This window comes from Colossoma macropomum, unplaced genomic scaffold (assembly GCF_904425465.1).
Source record: "Colossoma macropomum unplaced genomic scaffold, Colossoma_macropomum, whole genome shotgun sequence".
NCBI classification, from domain to species: domain Eukaryota; kingdom Metazoa; phylum Chordata; class Actinopteri; order Characiformes; family Serrasalmidae; genus Colossoma; species Colossoma macropomum.
The window spans coordinates 24451067-24472368 of NW_023494803.1; the positions used below are offsets into that span (position 1 = coordinate 24451067).

General features: G+C 37.1%; 3 protein-coding genes across 6 annotated transcripts; 2 read left to right on the top strand and 1 right to left on the bottom strand.

Moving 5' to 3' along the window:
* Window positions 1-211: 211 nt before the first annotated feature.
* LOC118823250 (NPC intracellular cholesterol transporter 2-like) lies at window positions 212-2797 on the top strand. Of its 2 annotated transcripts, none has more exons than XM_036592708.1 (5): window positions 212-371; window positions 736-841; window positions 1524-1631; window positions 1862-2034; window positions 2205-2797. In XM_036592708.1, exons 2-5 carry the CDS (start codon window positions 760-762, stop codon window positions 2289-2291), a joined length of 450 nt encoding a protein of 149 aa, XP_036448601.1. In that variant the 5' UTR covers window positions 212-371; window positions 736-759; the 3' UTR covers window positions 2292-2797. The 2 variants fall into 2 exon arrangements, with proteins under 2 accessions (XP_036448601.1, XP_036448602.1); XM_036592709.1 differs by having other exon boundaries at window positions 247-371; window positions 733-841.
* A 749-nt stretch (window positions 2798-3546) lies between these two features.
* LOC118823252 (gsk3b interacting protein) lies at window positions 3547-6268 on the bottom strand. The gene is made up of 3 exons (XM_036592712.1): window positions 6186-6268; window positions 5317-5562; window positions 3547-5223 (listed from the first exon to the last, which is right to left on the bottom strand). The coding sequence occupies exons 1-3, from the start codon at window positions 6246-6248 to the stop codon at window positions 5065-5067; spliced, it is 468 nt and encodes a 155-aa protein (XP_036448605.1). The 5' UTR covers window positions 6249-6268; the 3' UTR covers window positions 3547-5064.
* LOC118823253 (NPC intracellular cholesterol transporter 2-like) lies at window positions 4545-10633 on the top strand. 3 transcript variants are annotated; one of them, XM_036592715.1, is made up of 5 exons: window positions 4545-4572; window positions 8574-8679; window positions 9197-9304; window positions 9536-9708; window positions 9873-10633. In XM_036592715.1, exons 2-5 carry the CDS (start codon window positions 8598-8600, stop codon window positions 9957-9959), a joined length of 450 nt encoding a protein of 149 aa, XP_036448608.1. In that variant the 5' UTR covers window positions 4545-4572; window positions 8574-8597; the 3' UTR covers window positions 9960-10633. The 3 variants fall into 3 exon arrangements, with proteins under 3 accessions (XP_036448608.1, XP_036448607.1, XP_036448606.1); XM_036592714.1 differs by lacking the exon at window positions 4545-4572 and adding an exon at window positions 5218-5332 and having other exon boundaries at window positions 9873-10632; XM_036592713.1 differs by lacking the exon at window positions 4545-4572 and adding an exon at window positions 8119-8208 and having other exon boundaries at window positions 9873-10631.
* The last annotated feature ends 10669 nt before the right edge of the window (window positions 10634-21302 follow it).

The window sequence follows — 21302 nt, forward strand, 5'->3', positions numbered from 1 at the left end:
CAATTGACCATGTGTTCATAATGAATAAAATAAAATTACTCACACAGATATTTCTGAACTCTATATTCTGAAATCATATATTTGTCAACTGTTCTAATATTTAAATTATAGGGTATTTGTAATGCATATTTGATTAGGTATTTTTGAGTATCTGGCAACAAATAGGGGCGTTGACGGTTATTTTCGCTTATTTTCAAGAAGCGGGCGATGCTATTGGTCACCGCCTGTGACGCAGTCCTCTGCTATTGGCTAGAAACGGTCTCACGAATGCGTCACGAGACTGGTGTGCCTGTCATCAAAAGCAGAAGACGGGGCTCGGTCTTGTGATAAGGAAGCGAGGAGTGAGCAGCAGGACTGGAAGGGACTTAGTGGTGCGTTTTAATATTCTTTTTGTGTTTTCCTAGATTTTTACATTTCAGATATGATTATTACGACGTAAACGAAAAAAACAGAGCTTTAGCTTTAGCCCAGCTGCTATTGTAAGTACTTCCAATTTGGTTTTCTGTGTTTGGGCGAAATGAGAAACCTGTTAATGAGGGAGTGAAACTCACCAAAGTTCATGAAGCAGATTTAATGAGTCAGGGCGGCTGGCATGGGGGAAAACAGTCATGTGACCGAAAGAGACTGTGGTTTTCAGGCCCTACGACTTGGTCGGAGATTAGTTGTGAGGCTGGTTTCCAGAGGAAAGTCCTTGTGGGCTGGTTTAACTTTAACTAGAGTTTTTTTGTTCAGCAGGTATTGAACACACTCACCTGAGAGATGGATTCCCGCTTCATCTGCGCCCTCTTGCTTTCTTTGCTTGCGTTCACACAGGCAGAGCAGGTGAAGTTCGCTGACTGTGGTGAGTGAACAACTTCCTTTATTCCCTTTTCGCATCAACGTATTACATTCGGCATGGTACAAAAAGGAATGATTTTCCAGATAAATTGTGGACTGAATTTCTCATTTTTAGTGGAAATTCTTTAAAAAGCATTTCTAAAAGCCTTTTTAAAAAGAATTAATCAGTAAAGGGATATCCAACAGCCCAGTGTGTCTTAGTTTTTGCTTAGTTTGGAAAGTTTGGTTTTAACAAGTAACTACAGTATTCTTGTAATGAACCTGTCTATACTACAGTTCTCATGCATGATAAAGGAAAGATTTACCGAAAAACAAATCACAACATTTCACCTTAACCCAAGTGTAGCTGATCGAGTAAGACAAGTTTGGTGTCTGATGTTTGCTTCTGTAGTTTTGCACTGAAGTTATGAGGCTAATGTAGCTACACAGGAATGGAAGCCTGTCACCCAAAATTTCAGAGCAAGAAGTGAAGTTCAGACACCAGTTGTGTTTTACCTGATGTTTGGGATAAGAGGGAAACTGGGTGATTTTAGGCAGTTTCTTCAAGTTCAAGTTTCTGTGCTAAAATACAACAGAATTGTGTATGAAGACATCATTGTTCTATATCTGTTACCTCACACACTCTTGTGTCGGCATCTGTACTGTTCAGAGCTTTTAAAGCATGTTATTTTTTTTCCTCACAACAGGCTCAGTTTCTGGAAAGGTGGTCGAGGTTGACATTCAGCCCTGCCCAAATCAGCCATGCCAGCTTCACAAAGGACAGAGCTATTCTGTGAATGTGACATTCAGCAGTGGTAATGAATTTCACCTGTTCTATTTTTTGGCTCTCTGCTCCACTAAAAAGTTGGCGTTGTAGTTCAGATGAGTTCTCTGATCTCCAGCTTTAGAGGCTTTGCCAGTTTTACCATTAGTGCAAATGTGATTGAAAATGATCTTGATTTAAAAATACACATTCCATAGATTTATATGTTCACAGATTTCATAAAACTGTAGCCCCTTATTTGTTTGCATGTCTCTCTTGTAGTGGTTGAGAGTCAGACCAGCAAAGCTGTGGTTCATGGAGTGATTGCTGGTGTCCCTGTTCCTTTCCCCATCCCTACTGATGATGGCTGCAAGTCTGGAATCCAGTGCCCCATTCAGAAGCAGAAAGTTTACAGTTATGTCAATGGGCTTCCCGTCAAGGCAGAATACCCCTCAGTAAGTATTTTAGATTGACAAACTGAGAACATTTGTCAATCTGTCTGTTTGTTTATTTATTTAGTTAGTTCATTTTCCATTGTGAACCCGTCATAACTATTAGCGCTGAACACATCTGTTGTCATGTGATGGTGCAGTAACTTCCTTGTCTCCTTCCCTTTTCTCCAAAGATAAAACTGGTTGTGGAGTGGGAACTGAGAGACGACTCCAGCAAAGATTTGTTTTGCATCAAGTTTCCCGTCCAGATCGTGAGCTGAGGGTCGACTCTGCTGACATGGATGCCAAAAGAGCTGCTTCAAAAGGGAAATCGTTACTTACAATAACAGATTCTTCTTGCATTTTTCTATGCACTCACCTTTTTAGGATATTGATTTAGATACATGTTTTATAATTTTGTTTGTTTTCTTATTATTAATGACTCTCATTTTAAATTTTGATGAGACATTTTCTCTAATTTACTGTAAACATTATTTCGGATAGTCTTATGAAAAGGGGTATCAGTGATCATCTGAGTGAGATACTTTGAATAATGTTGTGTTCAGTGTTAATTATAACATTCTTGTACAATATTTTCCACTATTTCTTGGCTGCTGTGTGGCTAAACAGTGGTAGTCTAAATTTTCTAACCAAAAGTAATTTTTTTAAGAACACACTGAGTTAAGATTTACATTTGATTTTAAAACATATTAAAAAATATATATTAAGCGTTGTACTTGGAATAATGCTTGTCTGTCTGAAATAAAGAACTTTTAAGTAAGCATAATGTCATGTGGGTTAACTGAGTCTGTTTAAACGAATTTGTTTTCTCTTGAGCTCTGGTAAGGGTGAAAGTCCAAGGTGTATTAATGTCTCTAGTAATTCCATCAGTGTGCACACATTTTAGATTACAGATTTTTTCCCCTGTGCTTAAAATTGTGTAAAGTACATTGGGGGTACACTTACATTCTTAGGTCATTGTAGTGCACAGTGTATTTGATCATAGACACTTATTTTTGGGCAAGAAATTATGCCTATGATGAACTACATATGCTTTTGATTTTCTTATAACAATGGTTAAATGAGATCAACTGAGGATATTGCAAGAGGAAAAAGTCCCAGGTTAACAGACGAGTGCATAACCTGGTAAAATTAAGTATGAATAGAGAAAATGTAGTTTCATAAACTGACACTGAGAACAATTTAGAATCCTAGTCTTAACAATTTAGTTTAAATGTGCCCAATGTAAATAGATATTTAAGAGCCACAGTTAATCTCTCACAAAGAACACTGTATGCATACCATCAAATAAAAGGATTAAGATTTAATTCTTGACACATCAATAAAATCATTGTGTAGCTCTATGCTGTCATCTTAAGTACTTTGTAAATGTGGTGATTAGAGGTAAATGGTCACCTTTGGCCAATTGGAGAGTACAAGCATGAGGCATGTATTGTTTTTTGACACAGCATTGTGTTGTACTTTAGATACAATTCTTGCAACTTAAATGAATTCAGTATGCAACAAAAGAAGCAATTCATTATGTGTGCTTTTATTGAACGGAAACACAGGTAAGCAGCCATTCAAGAGGCAGCATAACATATCAGTCCGTCGTCTCTTAAACACACATTATCATTACTTTTGTCTGAGGTTTCTGAACAAACTCCCTAAAATAATTAGAGGCATGTTCAAGATGGATTTATTTGGTTTCACAAGAATTTGCACAGATGATGAGAGCGAGTCTGGTGACTGGCCTTATTCTGACAAAGCAGCACATTATCATCTGCCTCAAACGCTGTATACAAAAATTACAAATGTAGGTTGAATTTCAACAGGCTCATAAAACATGAAGTAAACACTTTCATGTTTATGTATTTATATCAAAGCTCGCATTTCTCTCTCCTTTATCGAAAATCCAAACAATGAAAAAAACCTATGGAATGTAACCTTTTATATGTTTTAGTAGCCCTTTCAAACATCACAGATAATGGCTACTCTCTTTCCTTAAGTGTGGTTTTGTGCAACAGAGAGCACATGATCTGGGGTAAAGGTCAGTGTGCAGTTCAAAATCCAGTGCCCCTAAAACAATAAACAGATATTTTAAAAATATATTCTTTAACTAAGGAAAGCCTGAAATGTAATCCGATTTGAAGTGGCTGATGCAACAGTAATAAAAAAAACAAGACCGCAAATAAGATATTGTTGTACTGAAGTACTACAATAATTCAGTAAAATTCAAACATTTTAACTCCAGCCTACTGTAGTTATGGTTAATAATTAATCTTCTGTTTTGGATGAAAATCACAAAATACTTGAGATTTTGTGCAGTTTAAAACTGTCATTCAGGTAAAATAAAAACAAACAAAATGTCTCTGATAAAAGTGGAAAAAGTAAAGGAAGTAAAGCAAATCAGCAAACGCATTTCTGTGGTATCAAGTAGTCTTGAAAACGATAAACTGAGGTAAGTAAACGATGTGCGTTGCCTCTTTTTTCCAAAATAAAAGTCCATCCCAAAGAGATTTTAGAGGGCCTCTACGTCGCAGACCAGTCGGTTACCAAAAAGTAAGCAGCTTTTCCAGGTCCAGTTTAGTCAAAAATAGTGAAATGCCCTTTTGTAAAACAACATTTAGGCCTATTTTATTTTCTTTTTTTCATCTGACGAAGCGATTAGCAAATACTGACTTTTCAGGGGTCCTGTGCATCAGCAACGGTATTTTCTGTCCTGTTCCTTTTCAGTATTTTGAATAACAGCAGGGAGCTATGTTGCGTTACAATCAACACGTTAGTCTTGAAGTTACAGCGCCCTCACTGTGTCACTGCCCTAAAACACAATAAAAGCATTGCCAAGTAGCCGTGTATGTAACTTAACTAACTCTAGCACTTGACCGATAAGTTTTGTTAAAACGGTAAAATCAGGCAATAAGGTCTTACTGATAGGAAAGGATACCACTGATGCTTTAAGCTGACTGTTCACGTAACTGCAGCATAACAATTAGCTAGCAAAGCTGTTTTGAAATAACCAAACTCCTGCTTTGGTGCTGGATTCTGGATTCTTCACTGTCCGTTTTGTTTGAGCCGCTCGAGTCGCTGTAGCAGCGCATTTCCAAATGCGTCTCTGTATCCAGGGCTGAGGGAGTCAAGCAGCGAGTAAACAGTCTCATGATACTGGGAGCCAAGACTCTCATCGACCTGATCAAAGGCGTAGCCCACCACCTGGAACACAAGACGGACCGCGGCGTTAAGTTTCAGTAGAAACACACAGCACAGGAGACAACATAAAGATGACAGTCATCTACCCACACTCACCCTTAGCCCCGCCTCGGTAAGCTCCAAGCAGTAGCGGTTCCCTTCTCTAGTTTCCACGTTTATATAAGCCACGTCCAAGGCGTTTGTGAGAGTTTGAGACACATGCATGTCAGTCACAGCAAAAAGCACATCGTTGACCACTGCTTCAGCCTCCAGCCTCATGTCTTTGACGCCTCCAAGATCGGCACAGCGGTCTTCGTACGGGGATTTAGACAGTTCCTCTGGCTGGCAGTCCACTTCCATCCCCTAAACACAGTGCTGGGCTATTAATCGAGTGTTTATTCGGTAAAGGATGGGTGGAAGCGGAGTCGCAGCGTCGAGACAAATCTGACGTAATCAAGTATGCTAGCCCGCTAACTTACGCTAGCCAACGTTAGCACAGACAGCTTTAACGAGTGCAGATAGCGCGTCAACAGAAACACACAGAACTGAATAAATTAAAACAGCGGATTAAATCTGTACAAGCGACGTTTATGGAGACAACGAAAGCCAGGTTAATATCTTACGCACCAAAGAGCTCGCTAGCTAACGCTAGCTATATTTCATGAGAGCTGGTTAGTTAGCTAGATGCTAAGCTGACTTGGGTTCTTATTTGAATTTTCCGTTCCACCTTAAATGGTGAGCCAGTTAGTCTGTCCTATTTAAGGTGGCACGGATAATCCTATTAAGACACCTTCAGCTTCGTCTGAACTACACGGTACAGAGTTGTATGGGAAGCCAGCAAGCTAACGTTTGCTAAGAATCACAAAAACTTTGCTAAGAAACTGCAAAACAGTAGCATATTAAAACTTAAATAAAGGATCGCTTACTATATGACACTGTTTAAAATGTCTGGTACGCATTTATTAATAATTTTGTTAGCTACTAACCTCCTCCGGGGGTAGTTCAGCGGTACACTTCCGGCTCATGCCGGCAAATGTGGGAGTGTTCATCTTCAGCAGTCATCATTCCGCAGAATGTCTGCAGTGGTGTGTGGGTGTGGGTGAGTGTGGGTGAGCGGCATATTTAGTTATATATAAAAAAGCAAGCTGTTGCTAAACTTATATGTTGTCCCTCAGTTTCTTTGTACAGTGTCCTTGGGTACCTTGAGAGGAGTTTACAGTAAAAAACTTACTCTTCTGAACTGCATTGGGGGTTTGGGGTGGGGGGTGTGGGTGCTACACATTTCATATCAAATTCTAAAATTATTATATGTGTGTCATCATGTGGAATTGCTGACATCTCTGAGCCTTGTTTAACATTTCTTGTGAAGTCCTACAAAGTTCAGTTTTTGGGGCCTTTGCTTTTCTCTTTGAACATGCTACCTGTGTGCCTACTTGTGTGATGTCATTAGGAAACATAATATCATAGCTATGCTGATGACACAATTATATATTTGCATTCCTTCTGATGGTCAGACAGGCCTCTTTCAGTTTTTATGCTTATAAACTGTGGAACTCAATTCCACCTTTTATTAGACAGTCAAGCTCATTTCACACGTTTAAGAAATGTTTGAAAATGTATCTCTTTAACTTAGCATTTAATTAAAATCATACATTTCTTTGGTATTTGTTTTTAATTTGATTGTCATTGCCCTATATGTTTTTAAATGAGTACTCATAGTTTCTTCTATGACTGTTAAGCTTTATCACCTGTCTGTTAAGCACTTTGAGCTGCCACTGGTGTAAAAAGTACTCTATAAATAAAGATTATTAAATATATCGTGTGCATCTATGTAGTACACAAGCAGCAGGTCTTAAATAGAACACATTCCCCACTTTTTTTGTTGTTGCAGCAAATATTCCCACAGTGAACGAATGAGGACCAAATGTGACTAAACACGCTGACCCATTGTGGGCAGCCCTCATTGAGCTAGTGCTCATTAAAGTTTTTGCAGTATATAAAGCTGTAACTATTTCTTAAAAAATCAGGTGTTCAAATTATTTTGATAATTCAAGTATTGTTCACTTGTATTTTCAGTAATTCCTCTAAAATTATAAGGAAGATCTCAATTGAGCATAGCAACTCTTTGCATAAACATGCTGTTAGATTTCTCTGAATCATCAAGGCTGGGTGCCATTCAGGATGCCACAACCTGGCACAGAAAACAACTACAGACACATCTCTCATAAAGAAGAAAACCACCCATCTACCACAGCCAGTACTAATATCTCTATGTTAATAGCTGACAACACACACTAAGCCACTTATCCTCCTGGGTCGCAGGGGGTGCTGGAGCCAATCCCAGCGCTCACTGGACAGAAGGCAAGAAACACCCATCACAGTGCAGACACACAGACATAGACATTGACCTGGGGCCTCCAATTTGAGAGGAAACTTGTGATGATTTCCTGTGAGAGGAAACTCACACAGACACAGGGAGAACATGCAAACTCCACACAAAAAGAACCCTGGTCACCCAGCCAGGGAATCGAACCCAGGCTCTTCTGGCTGTAGCGTTACCCATGGTTTTACTACGTTTTTTAGATCTGTTGATGTTTAAGCATTTAGGTTTATTTCAGAAAACCAGCCCACAGCATTCAGCATCTTGAGAAACTTGATGATTCCGAACTCTCCCTGAGCTGTCGGCCTTGAGTGTGTAATGTGCTGTAGGGCAGCAGGGCAAATATGCATTAGGTGTTGCCGTATTAGTGTTTAATTATAAGGTATATGTAATGCATATTTGATTTGCTAGATATATATTTGATTAGGCTAGGGGTCCTATGCGCCACCGCCTTTGAGTTTTCTGCTATGAGCCAGAAACGGTCTCATGATTGCATCACAAGACTTGAGCTTGTCATCAGAGCTGGTTTATCTTTACAGGTTCTCTGCTGCCATCAAAAGTAGAAGACAGGGTTCAGTCTTGTGTTAATGAAGTGAGGAGTGAGCAGCAAGATTGGAAGGGACGTGGTGGTGCGTTTTAATATTCTTTTTGTGTTTTCATAGATTTTTTTACCTTTTAAATAAGATGACTGAGACATAAATAACAGACAGGGCTTCAGCTTTAGTCCATTTGTCATTATAATTATGGTTTTCGTTGTTTTGGCGAAATGAGAAACCTGTTAGTGAGGGAGTGAAACTCACCAAAGTTTACGAAGCAGGTTTAATCAGTCAGGGCGGTTGACATGTTGGAATACAGTCGTGTAACCGAAAGAGACTGTGGTTTTCAGGCCATACAACTTGGTTGGAGATCATTTGTGAGGCTGTTTTCCAGAGGAAAGTGCCTGTGATCTGCTTTAACTTTAACTAGAGGGTTTTATTTTTATTTGTCTGAGCAGATATTGAACACACTCATCTGAGAGATGGATTCCCGCTTCATCTGCACCCTCTTGCTTCCTTTGCTTGTGTTCACTCAGGCAGAGCAGGTGGCATTTACTGACTGTGGTGAGTGAACCGCTTTCTTGCATCTAGATGTTACATTCACAGCATAGCACAGTAAGGAGGGATTTTCCAGATTAATTTTGCACTAAATTTCTTATTTTTAGTGGTAATTTTTTTAAGAATTAATCAGTGGACAACCAACAGCTCAATGTGTCTTAGTTTTTGCTTAGTTTGGAAAGTTTGGTTCTAACAAGTAACTACAGTATTCTTATAATGAACCTGTCTATACTACAGTCTACAGTTCTCATGCATGTTAAAGGAAAGATTTACCAAAAAATAAATCACATAATTTCACCTTAACCCAAGTGTAGCTGATCGAGTAAAACACATTTTGTATCTGAAGTTCTTCTTTAGTTTTGCACTGAAGTTATGAGGCTAAAGTAGCTACATAGGAATGGAAGTTCAAGTTTGGTGTATGAAGACATCATTGTTCTATATCTGTTACCTCACACACTCTTGTGTCTGCATCTGTACTGTTCAGAGCTTTTCATGCATGTAAGTTTTTTTTTCCTCACAACAGGCTCAGTTTCTGGAAAAGTGGTCGAGGTTGACATTCAGCCCTGCCCAAATCAGCCATGCCAGCTTCACAAAGGACAGAGCTATTCTGTGAATGTGACATTCAGCAGTGGTAATGAATTTCACCTGTTTTATTTTTGAGTCTCCGCTCCACTAAAAAGTTGGCGTTGTAGTTCAGATGAGTTCTCTGATCTCCAGCTTTAGAGGCTTTGCCAGTTTTGTCATTAGTGCAAATGTGATTGAAAATGATCTTGATTTAAAAAAAAACACATTTCATAGATTTATATGTTCACAGATTTCATAAAACTGTAGCCCCTTATTTGTTTGCATGTCTTTCTTTTAGTGGTTGAGAGTCAGACCAGCAAAGCTGTGGTTCATGGAGTGATCTTTGATATCCCTGTTCCTCTCTCCATCCCTACTGATGATGGCTGCAAGTCTGCAATCCAGTGCCCCATTCAGAAGCAGAAAGTATATAGTTATGTCAGTGAGCTTCTTGTCAAGACAGAGTACCCCTCAGTAAGTATTTTAGACTGACGAATGTCCTCAGATTGTCTGTCTGTATATTTATTTGTTCGTTTGTTCATTTTCCCTATGAACCAGTCATAACTGTTAGCAGTGAATGCATCTGCAGTCACGTGAAGGTGGAGGAATTTCCTTGTCTATTCTTTTTTTCTTCAAAGATAAAAGTGGCTGTCTTATGGGAACTGAAAGACGAGTCTTGGAACAATTTGTTTTGCATCGAGCTTCTTGTTCGGATCCTGAGCTGAGGGTCAACTCATCTGACACGGATGCCAACAGAACTGCTTCAAAAGGGAAATCGTTACTTACAATAACAAGTTCTTCTTGCATTTTTCCATGAACCCCCCTTTTAGAATATTGACTTAGTTACATGTTCTGTGCTTTCATCTTTTTTCTTATCAACTGTCTTTTCCTGTCATTTTAAATGTTGATGAGACATTTTCTCTAAATTACTGTAAACATTATTTAGGACAGTCTTATTAAAAAGGGTATCAGTGATCATCTGAGTGAGATACTTTGAATAAAAATAATGTTGTGAGTGTCCAGTCTTAATTATAACACAATGTAATATTTACCTCTATTTCTTGGATGCTGTGTGGCCAAACAGTGGTAATCTAAATTTTCTAACCAAAAGTGTCTAATTTTTTTATGAACACATCAAGATTTACATTTGATTTTAAAACACCCAAAATATTTAGCATTGTATCATATATGCGTGTGTGTATGTGTAGCTCCATTCTGTGATCTTAAATGCTTTGTTTTGTAAATGTAGTGATTAAAGATAAATGGTCGCCTTTGGCCAACTGGAGAGTAAAAGCATAAGGCATGTATTATGTGTTATTGGTTCCATTGGCACAGAACTGTGTTGTACTTTAGATCAGGGATTCTCAAAGGCCCACCTGTGTATACTTACAAAGCTGAGCGGCCCACAGGAAAACTAAAATCAGCTTTTTTTTTAAATACAACTTTATTTTTCTTTCCTTAAATGCTGACACTGAAAATCTGAGATTTAGGGCCTGAAAAAGATCTGATTGGCGATTCTGGTTTTCAGTAGGTTTGTTGAAAACATAAAACATGTTAAAAAATCCACATGGTTGTAGGGATGTTAATAAGGGGGAAAAAGTAAAAAAAGAATAGAAATGTACAAAGTAGATGTGGACTGTGATTTGGAGCTGCAGTTCATCATGCTTTCACTGAAAATACTCCACTGGCTTTCCCAAAAGAGGAATTGTTTGGACTCGAGATCTTCAGTAATTGTTTAGATACGAGAGTCTCTTTAGTTTTTAGGGTTTCATTTTTAGGGTCAGCATCATTTTTGTACTTTAAATCCACTCCAGCTGTAATATACAAGGGGAAACCACTTTTCTCAGGGCTCTGGTTAAAGAACCAAAAAGTTGGCGAAAGTTGGCATTAGCAAATTTACCCACCTTGTGTTTGAGCATTAAAACCTCTGCTAACAACATGTTGTATGCGTTTAACTACAAACCATTTTACAAACAACAGGAAAATTCACTTACAAATTACTGCCTCCCCTTGACTACAGACCCTCAGACCACTAGAGGGTGCTTCACAGCCCACTGGTGGTCCAGTGCCCATAGATTGAGAAACCCCGCTTTAGATACAATTCTTGGCAAAATGATTTCAGTATGCAACAAAAGAAGCAATTCATTGTGTGCTTTTATTGAACGGAAACACAGGTGAAAAGCCATTCAAGAGGCAGCATAACATATCAGTCCGTTGTCTCTTATACACACATTATCATCATCTGAGGTTTCTGAACAAAATCCCTAAAATAATTAGAGGCATGTTCAAGATGGATTTATTTGGTTTCACAAGAATTTGCACAGATGATGAGAGCGAGTCTGGTGACTGGCCTTATTCTGACAAAGCAGCACATTATCATCTGCCTCAAACGCTATATACAAAAATTACAAATGTAGGTTGAATTTCAACAGGCTCATAAAACATGAAGTAAACACTTTCATGTTTATATATTTATATCAAAGCTGGCATTTCTCTCTCCTTTATTGAAAATCCAAACAATGAACAAAAATCAATGAATTTAATGTAATAAATGTGCCAGGGGAATCTCATTTTCCAAAATAAAAATCCACCCCAAAGAGATTTTAGAGGGCCTCTATGTTGCAGAAAGGTTAAACAGGCAATTCTATATCATCAATATGTGGATCAGCAATGGTATTTTCTGTCTTCCTTTTCAATATTTTGAATAACAGCAGGGTTCACCTGAAACAAGAGACGGACCAAGTCATTAAGTTCCAGTAGAAACACAAAGCACTGGAGACGACATAAAGATGACTGTCCTCTATCCCACTCACCCTCAGCCCCGCCTCAGTAAGCTCCAAGCAGTAGCGGTTTCCTTCTCTAGTTTTCATGTTTACAAGCTATATGGACAAAAGTATTGGGACACCTACACATTACACCTACAGGAGCTCACATTCAGACCTACAGGAGCTCACAAGACATCACATTCTAAATCCATAGGCATTAATATAAAGTTGTTCCCCCTTTGCAGCTATAACAGCTGATACACTTCTGGGAAGCTTTCTACAAGATTTTGGAGTGTGTCTGTGGGAATTTTTGTCCATTCATCAAGAAAAGTATTTGTGAGGTCAGACACTGATGTTGGACGAGGGGGCCTGGCTCACAATCTCTGTTCTAGTTCATCCCAAAGGTGTTTGATGGGGTTGAGGTCAGAGCTCTGTGCAGGCCAGTCAAGTTCTTCCATATCAATCTCACCCAACCTTGCCTTTATGGACATTGCTTTGTGCACTGGGGCTCAGTCATGCTGGAACAGAAAAGGACCTTCCCCAAATGTACTGTTCCCACCAAGTTGGAAGCATACAATTGTTCAAAATGTCTTGGTCTGCTGAAGCATTAAGATTTCCCTTCACTGGAACTATAAAAATAAAAAGCCTAGGCCAACATCCCTAAAAACCCCATAGCATTATCCCTCCCCTACCAAACTTTACAGTTGGCACAATGCAGTCAGGCAGGTAATGTTCCCCTGGCATTCCCCAAACCTAGACTTGTCCATCAGACTACCAGATAGAGAAGTGTGATTCGCCACTCCACAGAATACGTTTCCACTGCTCCAGAGTCCAGTGGAAACGCATTCTGATGCTTGGCATTCTGCTTGCTGATGTAAGGCTTGCATGCAGCTGCTCGGCAATGGAAACTTATGCCATGAAACTTATGGTGCAGTTTTTGTGCTAATGTTAATGACAGAGGAGGTCAGAACTCTGCAGCTGTTGAGTCAGCAAAGCGATGGTGACTTTTATGCACTACGCTCCTCGGCACTCGACGACCCTGCTCTGTAACTTTACATGGTCTGCCACTTTGCGGCTGAGTTGCTGTGGTTCCTAAACACTTCCACTTTTCAATAATACCACTCACAGAGCTCAAATTCAGGGAGCTCTTTGTAATGACACATTCTTTCACAAATGTGTGTAAAGGCAGACTGCATGGCTAGGTGCTTGATTTTATACACCTGTGGCAATGGGACTGAATGAAACACTTGAATTCTATGATTAAAAGGTGTGTCCGAATATTTTTGTCCATATAGTGTATAAGCCATGTCCAAGGCGTTTGTGAGAGTTTGAGACGCATGTCAGTCACAGCAAAAAGAACATCGTTGACCACTGCATTATGTGGCGGTCAACATCACTGCCCGACTGCATTCAATACCATGGCAGACCTGCAGGTTAATAATGGTACTGTCCAAAGTTATTCTGTTTCAAGAATATTTCACTCAGAAAGTCGGAGAGAATGTAGCGGTTCTGTATAGAAGAAACATTGGTGTGATTGTTTTTTCTCTGGCTTTATATTAAGCTTGTTTCATTTAATAGCCCTTACATTGGATCTTAACTTGATGTAGTAGTTAGCTATATTCATTTATGAACAATTATTGTTTATGCTGAATAAGCATTGTAGGTAAGTAACAGCAGTCCTTAATCTGTATAGATACTTGCAACAGCACCTTGTCACCTTGTCTTGTTCGAACTTTTCCATTACACCTTAAATGGAGCAGCCTCAGGTGCCAGAATGTAACTGGTGCACCATTTAAGGTGGAACGGGAAAATACCTGGTAAATAGAGATAACTGGGTGAAATGGACAGCTTCGTCCTTTGTGTTTTGGGGATTTTTTTTTGTTTTATTTGCATGAAGATTAGAAGTGACTTGCACACTGAGGGATTTGCTGATGTGTGTGTGATTGTGTTTCTACCGGAGCACTAGTGATGACCGTCATGAAGCTTTTCGAGCCGTCAACACAGTTTAACCAACTTCAGCATTTGACACCTGGCTCCATGCTAGCATCTTCTGTCCAGTTCAATTTCCTGTTTTGCACTGATTGTCATATATTTTCATTGAAGCTTATTCGCACAAATAAACATTTATTACAACATGAATGTGTTAACTTAATCATTTGAACATTAAATAAATAAATATACCACTGACATATGATTTTCCATCGTAACTATGGATAAAAAATTATTAAACTTTATTTGCCTGTTACATTGGCTTCTCATCATGTATACGTCATAAACTTCCCAGGTAATGAAGAGTCATATTGTAATATTTGTGGTAATGGACATAATTATAATGCTGTCAGGAAGCATCGAAGAGGTGTTATTTGAGGATGACAGCGTTTGGTCACATATGATACATCTCACTTTATTTTGGCTGTCTAAATTAAAATGACCCCATACTTGAGACCTGGGTTTCTTTCTTGAGCCTCCAATGATAAATCTATTTAATATATGGAACAATCTCTGTGATGTTTTCTGTCCATGTACGTGTCACTCAGTCTTTCTCTGTCGAGTAGTTATGGCCGATTTATTCATGAGAACTCATCATAATTCAGGACCCCCATGGACCCTCACAGAGCAGGTACCATTTGGGTGGTGGATCATTCTCAGCACTTCAGTGACACTGATGTGGTGGTGGTGTGTTAGTGTGTGTTGCGCTGGTCTGAGTGGATCAGACACAGCAGTGCTGCTGGAGTTTTTAAACACCTCAGTATCACCGCTGGACTGAAAATAGTCCACCAAACAAAAATATCCAGCCCACAGCGTCCTGGGACCACTGATGAAGGACTAGAGGATGACCAACAAACTGTGCAGCAGCAGATGAGCTGTCCTCTCTGATTTTACATCTACAAGGTGGATCAACAAGGTAGGAGTGTCTAATAGAGTGGACGGTGAGTGGACAGAGTGTTTAAAAACTCCAGCAGCACTCGTGTCTGAGAGCCTTAACGAGTGCAAACAGCGCTTTCATAGAAACACACAAAATTGAATAAATTGAAACAGTGGATTAAATTAGTACAAGGGACATTTATGGCGACCACTAAAGCCAGGCTAATAAATTAGCTAGCTTTACGCACCAAAGAGCTCGCTTGCTAACGCTAGCTAGGTGATATTTCATAAGAGCCGATTCGCTAATGCTAAAAGCTGACTTTGGTTTCTTATTTGAATTTTCGGTTTCACGTTACACGGTGAACCATGGTAAAGTTAGTTTTATGTTCGATATTCGTCTTTTCGGCGCTAATAACATTTGATCGGACCACGGTAGTCAGTAAAGACTTACATATTCATGACAGTATGACCACAGAGAGTGATGCACACCTGTGCTTTTGCAGTTTGGGCGACATTTAATGTACCACTCTTTTTGTGTTAATACCACAGAACTGAGACAAGTTTTTCAATCGGAAGAAAAAGAATGCACTTCTAGACCAAGCCTACATCCATGCACACGCATTTGTTTTCCTCCAAAGCGTTTCTGTGCATTTAAATACATATTTTAATTGTTCATGCTAACAATAGACACCGTCAAACAATAAAACGTCAATAGCTTCATAAACACTGTGTCCATACACGTCTGATTAATTGTGTTATTTTCTCTAAATTATGGTTAGAAATACACACCACTTTAATTTAGAAAAAGGACTTTGAATTAACCTGTAACTAAAATGTACTTGCCAATACTTGTCCTAACAGTACTGAGCATACCTTACCTGTAAAAACTGATATTACCTGTATACTGATATAGCTAGTTAGCTTGATAATGGAGGTTCAGTAATCGTCAGACATTAGCAGTCTTGAAGGTTCAATAGATCCTTAACCATCTAAAATATTAGTTTAAAAAATGAGAGTGTAGAAAAGAAAACGTCTTATTTAAGTGGATCAAATTGCAAATCAAATGTTTTTTAAATCCATCAAACACTAAGTGAGTCAGATTTAAGTTTTAAATATTTTACATTTTTTTCATTTTGAATTTCGATAACATTTTAGATATTGAACATTTAAATCAGCAGTGTTTGGTGCAAATACGTTTCAGTAATGAAACACAAACTTTGAATTTTACTTGAGGATATAATGTAGCTAAAATACTGCTTAGATTCAAAATGCAGCATTCACTGCAATTAATGCAGCTGAAATGCTTTTGAGGGTTAAAATACAAATATTAATATAAAGTAATTATTGCAGTACATTCAAAATTCAAAGGTTGTGTATGATTGCTGAAACTTAACTGCACCATACACAATTGTTTGTAGTGTTTGGTGTAACACAGCTGAAATGCTATTGAAATTCAAAATTGCTAAAAGTTAATAAAACATAGTTACAGCAATATATTCCAAAATCCAAAGGCTGTGCATCATTGCTGACACCTTGCTGCACCATATACAGCTATTTTTAATGTTATATATAATTTAGCTGAAATATTATTGAAATTCAAAATACTGAAAATTTTTTTTAAAAAGTAATTACAGTAATATATCCAAAATCCAAAGGCTGTGCATCATTGCGGACACCTCACTGCACCATATACAACTGTTTTTAATGTTGTAAATAATGCAGCTGAAATATTATTGAAATTCAAAATACATAAACATTAATAAAAAGTAGTTACAGCAATATATCAAAAATCCAAAGGCTGTGCATCATTGCTGACACTGCACTGCACCATACACAGTTATTTTTAGTGTTGTATGTAAGATGGCTGAAATATTATTGTAATTCAAAATATATAAAAATTAATATAAAGTAGTTATTGCATTATATCCAAAATCCAAAGGGTGTGCATCATTGCTGACACCTTGCTGAACCATATGCAGTTATTTGTAGTGTTGTACATAATACAGCTCAAATATTATCGTAATTCAAAATATATAAAAATTAATATAAAGCAGTTATTGCATTATATCCAAAATCCAATTAATGTATTTTGAATTTCAATAGCATTTCAACCACATTGCATACATCACTAAAAACCATTGTGTATGGTTTAGCAAGATGTCAGCAATCACACACAACTTTTGGATTTTGTATGTAATGCAATAACTACTTCATATAATTTTTTATTTATTTTGAACTACAATAATATTTCAGCCACATTACATACAACACCAAAAATAACTGTGTTTGGTGCAGCTAGGTATCACCAATCATGCACAATTTTTGGATTTTGGATCTAATGCAATATCTCATTTAAATAATTTTTTATATATTTTGAATATCAATTATATTCCAGTCACATTACATACAGCACAACAAAGAATTGTGTACAGTGCAATGAAGTGTCAGCAGTCATACACACCCTTTGGATTTTGGATGTACTGCAAACACTACTTTATATTAAATTTTATTTATTTTGTACTTCAATAATATTTTGGCCATCTTATATACAACACTAAAAATAACTGTGTATGGTGCAGTGCAGTGTCAGCAATGATGCACAGTCGTTGGATTCTGGATAGAATGCAATAACTACTTTATATTAATTTTTATATATTTTGAATTACAATAATATTTCAGCTGTATTATATACAACACTAAAATAACTGTGTATGGTTCAGCAAGGTGTCAGCAATGATGCACACCCTTTGGGTTTTGGATGTAATGCAATATCTCATTTATATTAATTTTTATTTATTTTGAACTTCAATAATATTTCAGCCATCTTACATACAACACTAAAAATAACTGTTCATGGTGCAGTGCAGTGTCAGCAATGATGTACAGCCTTTGGATTTTTGATATATTGCTGTAACTACTTTTTATTAATTTTTTATGTATTTTGAATTTCAATAATATTTCAGCTGCATTATTTACAATGTTAAAGACAGCTGTGTATGCTGCAGTGAGGTGTCAGCAATGATGCACAGCCTTTGGATTTTGGATATATTGCTGTAACTACTTTTTTATAAATTTTTATGTATTTCATATTTCAATAATATTTCAGCTGCATTATTTACAACATTAAAAACAGTTGTGAATGGTGCAGTGGGGTGTCCGCAATGATGCATAGCCTTTGGATTTTTGATATATTGCTGTAATTACGTTTTATGAATTTTTTCAGTATTTTGAATTTCAATAATATTTCAGCTAAATTATATACAACATTAAAAACAGTTGAGTATGGTGCAGTGATGTGTCAGCAATGATGCACAGTCTTTGGATTTTGGATATATTGCTGTAATTACTTTTTATTAATTTTATTAGTATTTTGTATTTCAATAATATTTCAGCTAAATTATATACAACATTAAAAACAGTTGAGTATGGTGCAGTGATGTGTCAGCAATGATGCACAGTCTTTGGATTTTGGATATATTGCTGTAATTACTTTTTATTAATTTTTTCAGTATTTTGTATTTCCATAATATTTCAGCTAAATTATATACAACATTAAAAACAGTTGAGTATGGTGCAGCAAGGTGTCAGCAATGATGCACAGTCTTTGGATTTTGGATATATTGCTGTAACTATGTTTTATTAACTTTTAGCAATTTTGAATTTCAATAACATTTCAGCTGTATTACACCAAACACTACAAACAATTGTGTATGGTGCAGTTAAGTTTCAGCAATCATACACAACTTCTGAATTTTGAATGTACTGCAATAATTACTTTCTATTAATATTTGTATTTTAACCCTCAAAAGCATTTCAGCTGCATTAATTGCAGTGAATGCTGCATTTTGAACCTAAGCAGTATTTTAGCTACATTATATCCTCAAGTAAAATTCAAAGTTTGTGTTTCATTACTGAAACGTATTTGCACCAAACACTGCTGATTTAAATGTTCAGTGTCTAAAATGTTATCGAAATTCAAAATGAAAAAAATGTAAAATATTTAAAACTTAAATCTGACTCACTTAGTGTTTGATGGATTTAAAAAACATTTGATTTGCAATTTGATCCACTTACATAAGATGTTTTCTTTTCTACACTCTCATTTTTTAAACTAATATTTTAGATGATTAAGGATCTATTGAACCTTCAAGACTGCTAATGTCTGTCGATTACTGAACCTCCGTTATCAAGCTAACTAGCTATATCAGTATACAGGTAATATCAATTTTTACAGGTAAGGTATGCTCAGTACTGTTAGGACAAGTATTGGCAAGTACATTTTAGTTACAGGTTTATTCAAAGTCCTTTTTCTAAATTAAAGTGGTGTGTATTTCTATATAAAATAACACAATTAATCAGACGTGTATGGACACAGTGTTTATGGAGCTATTGACGTTTTATTGTTTGACGGTGTCTATTGTTAGCATGAACAATTAAAATATGTATTTAAATGCACAGAAACGCTTTGGAGGAAAACAAATGCGTGTGCATGGATGTAGGCTTGGTCTAGAAGTGCATTCTTTTTCTTTCGATTGAAAAACTTGTCTCAGTTCTGTGGTATTAACACAAAAAGAGTGGTACGTTAAATGTCGCCCAACCTGCAAAAGCACAGGTGTGCATCACTCTCTGTGGTCATACTGTCATGAATATGTAAGTCTTTACTGACTACCGTAGTCCGATCAAATGTTATTAGCGCCGAAATGACGAATATCGAAAATAAAACTAACTTTACCGTGGTAAATGACGAGTCAGTTGGAGTCTGAGCCATTTAAGGTGGAACCGATAATTCTATTAAGAAGACATCTTGAAGTACACTGTGCATAGGAAGCTAATATAGCACGCTGACTAAGACTTGCATTAACAATGAAAAGGCGTTTAAAACAGCAAAACAGCAGCATATTAAAACTTAAATAAAGGATCGCCTACTATGTGACACTGTTTAAAAAGTCTGGTACGCGTTTATTTTCATTAATTTTGTTAGCTGCTAACCTCCTCCGGGGGTATTTTTTGAGGTGCTCTTCCGGCTCATCCCGGTAAATGTGGGAGTGTTCATCTTTAGCAGTCATCATATCGCAGAATGTATGTGTGTGTGTGTGTGTGTGTGTGAGCGGCATATTTAGTTAATTAAAAAAGCAAGCTGTAACTAAACTTGGAATCTTTGTCTCTTCAAAAGGTTTATCCAAGAGATAATTACTCTTTGTACATGTTACCTCTGGGTGATAATATAAATTTTCATAGCTATGCTGTTGACACTTATTTATACATTGGTATTCCTTATGATGATTAAGACTCTGTTGACAGGCTTACCAGCTATGTATCAGATATTTTTTAGTGGCTGTCACAAAGTTTCTCACGAATCACGAAAAAACTGGAGTACTGATACTAAAACTCAGAAAATGCTTTATGAGAAGTTTATTTGTATGCTAAACCTGAAGTACGAAGCCTGGGTGTAATCTTTGACTCTGAGTTGTGTTTTATCCCACATGTAAATGCAGTCACTGAAGCAATTTTATATCATTTGAGAATCAATTGAGAATTGCTAAAGTTTGGCCTTTTATATCTCAGCGCAGTGCAGAGAAACTTGTTTATGCATTTATTAAAAAGTTGACTATTGTAATGCTCATCTTACTTGGCTTCCCATCCTCTACAACTCGAACAAAATGGAGCAGCACAGATCATAACAAAAGAAAGAGCTCATATCACTGCTGTTTTGACAGAACTGCAGTGGCTACTTGTATCTTTTAGGATATATTTTAAAGTTCTGCTACTATTTCTAAGGCTCTAAATGACCTTAAAGTGCCCACTTACATCATACAATGTCTGTCTGCTTATGTACTAACACGTGATCTTAGATCTGCAGATACCAACTTTCTGCAAATACCTTTCGTAAAATCCAGAAAGTGTGGAGAGGCCTCTTTCGGTTATTCGGTTATTTCAGTTATTCTGCTTCTAAACTGTGGAACTCAGTTCCACCTTCTATTAGACAAACAGGCTCAGTTCACACTTTCAAGAAATGTTTCAAAACATATCTTTTTAACTTAGCGTTTAATTAAAATTTCACGTATTTGGTATTTATCTTTTTAATTTGCTCTGTGTCATTGTGTTATGATTTTAAATTAATGCTCATAGTTTCTTCTATTACTATTGAGCTTTATCACCTGTTTGTAAAAGCAATTCGAACTGCCACTGGTATGAAAAGTCTTCTATAAATAAAGATATTATTATGAAAGATATTGTTATGTGCACCTATAGTCCACAAGCAGCAAGTCTTCCCAAAACAGACAGATTTGGCCATTTTCTTATATAGATGCCAATATTTAATAAAACACGTTCACCATTTTTGTTCTCCCAGCAGTGAACCAATGAGGACCAAATGTGAGCAAACATGCTGACCCATTGTGGGCAACCCTCATTGAACCAGTGCTCATCGGTGAAGCT

Bases quoted from the DNA above. Each gene is read 5' to 3' on its own strand.
- LOC118823250 (XM_036592708.1), top strand. From the start codon at position 760: ATGGATTCCCGCTTCATCTGCGCCCTCTTGCTTTCTTTGCTTGCGTTC. The intron at 1,632-1,861 runs GTAATGAATTTC...TCTCTCTTGTAG, and splicing joins GAATGTGACATTCAGCAGTG to TGGTTGAGAGTCAGACCAGC. The intron at 2,035-2,204 runs GTAAGTATTTTA...TTTTCTCCAAAG, and splicing joins TCAAGGCAGAATACCCCTCA to ATAAAACTGGTTGTGGAGTG.
- LOC118823252 (XM_036592712.1), bottom strand. From the start codon at position 6,248: ATGAACACTCCCACATTTGCCGGCATGAGCCGGAAGTGTACCGCTGAA. The intron at 5,563-6,185 runs GTTAGTAGCTAA...CACTGTGTTTAG, and splicing joins CTGAACTACCCCCGGAGGAG to GGGATGGAAGTGGACTGCCA. The intron at 5,224-5,316 runs GTGAGTGTGGGT...CTTGTGTTCCAG, and splicing joins TTACCGAGGCGGGGCTAAGG to GTGGTGGGCTACGCCTTTGA.
- LOC118823253 (XM_036592715.1), top strand. From the start codon at position 8,598: ATGGATTCCCGCTTCATCTGCACCCTCTTGCTTCCTTTGCTTGTGTTC. The intron at 8,680-9,196 runs GTGAGTGAACCG...TCCTCACAACAG, and splicing joins GGTGGCATTTACTGACTGTG to GCTCAGTTTCTGGAAAAGTG. The intron at 9,305-9,535 runs GTAATGAATTTC...TCTTTCTTTTAG, and splicing joins GAATGTGACATTCAGCAGTG to TGGTTGAGAGTCAGACCAGC.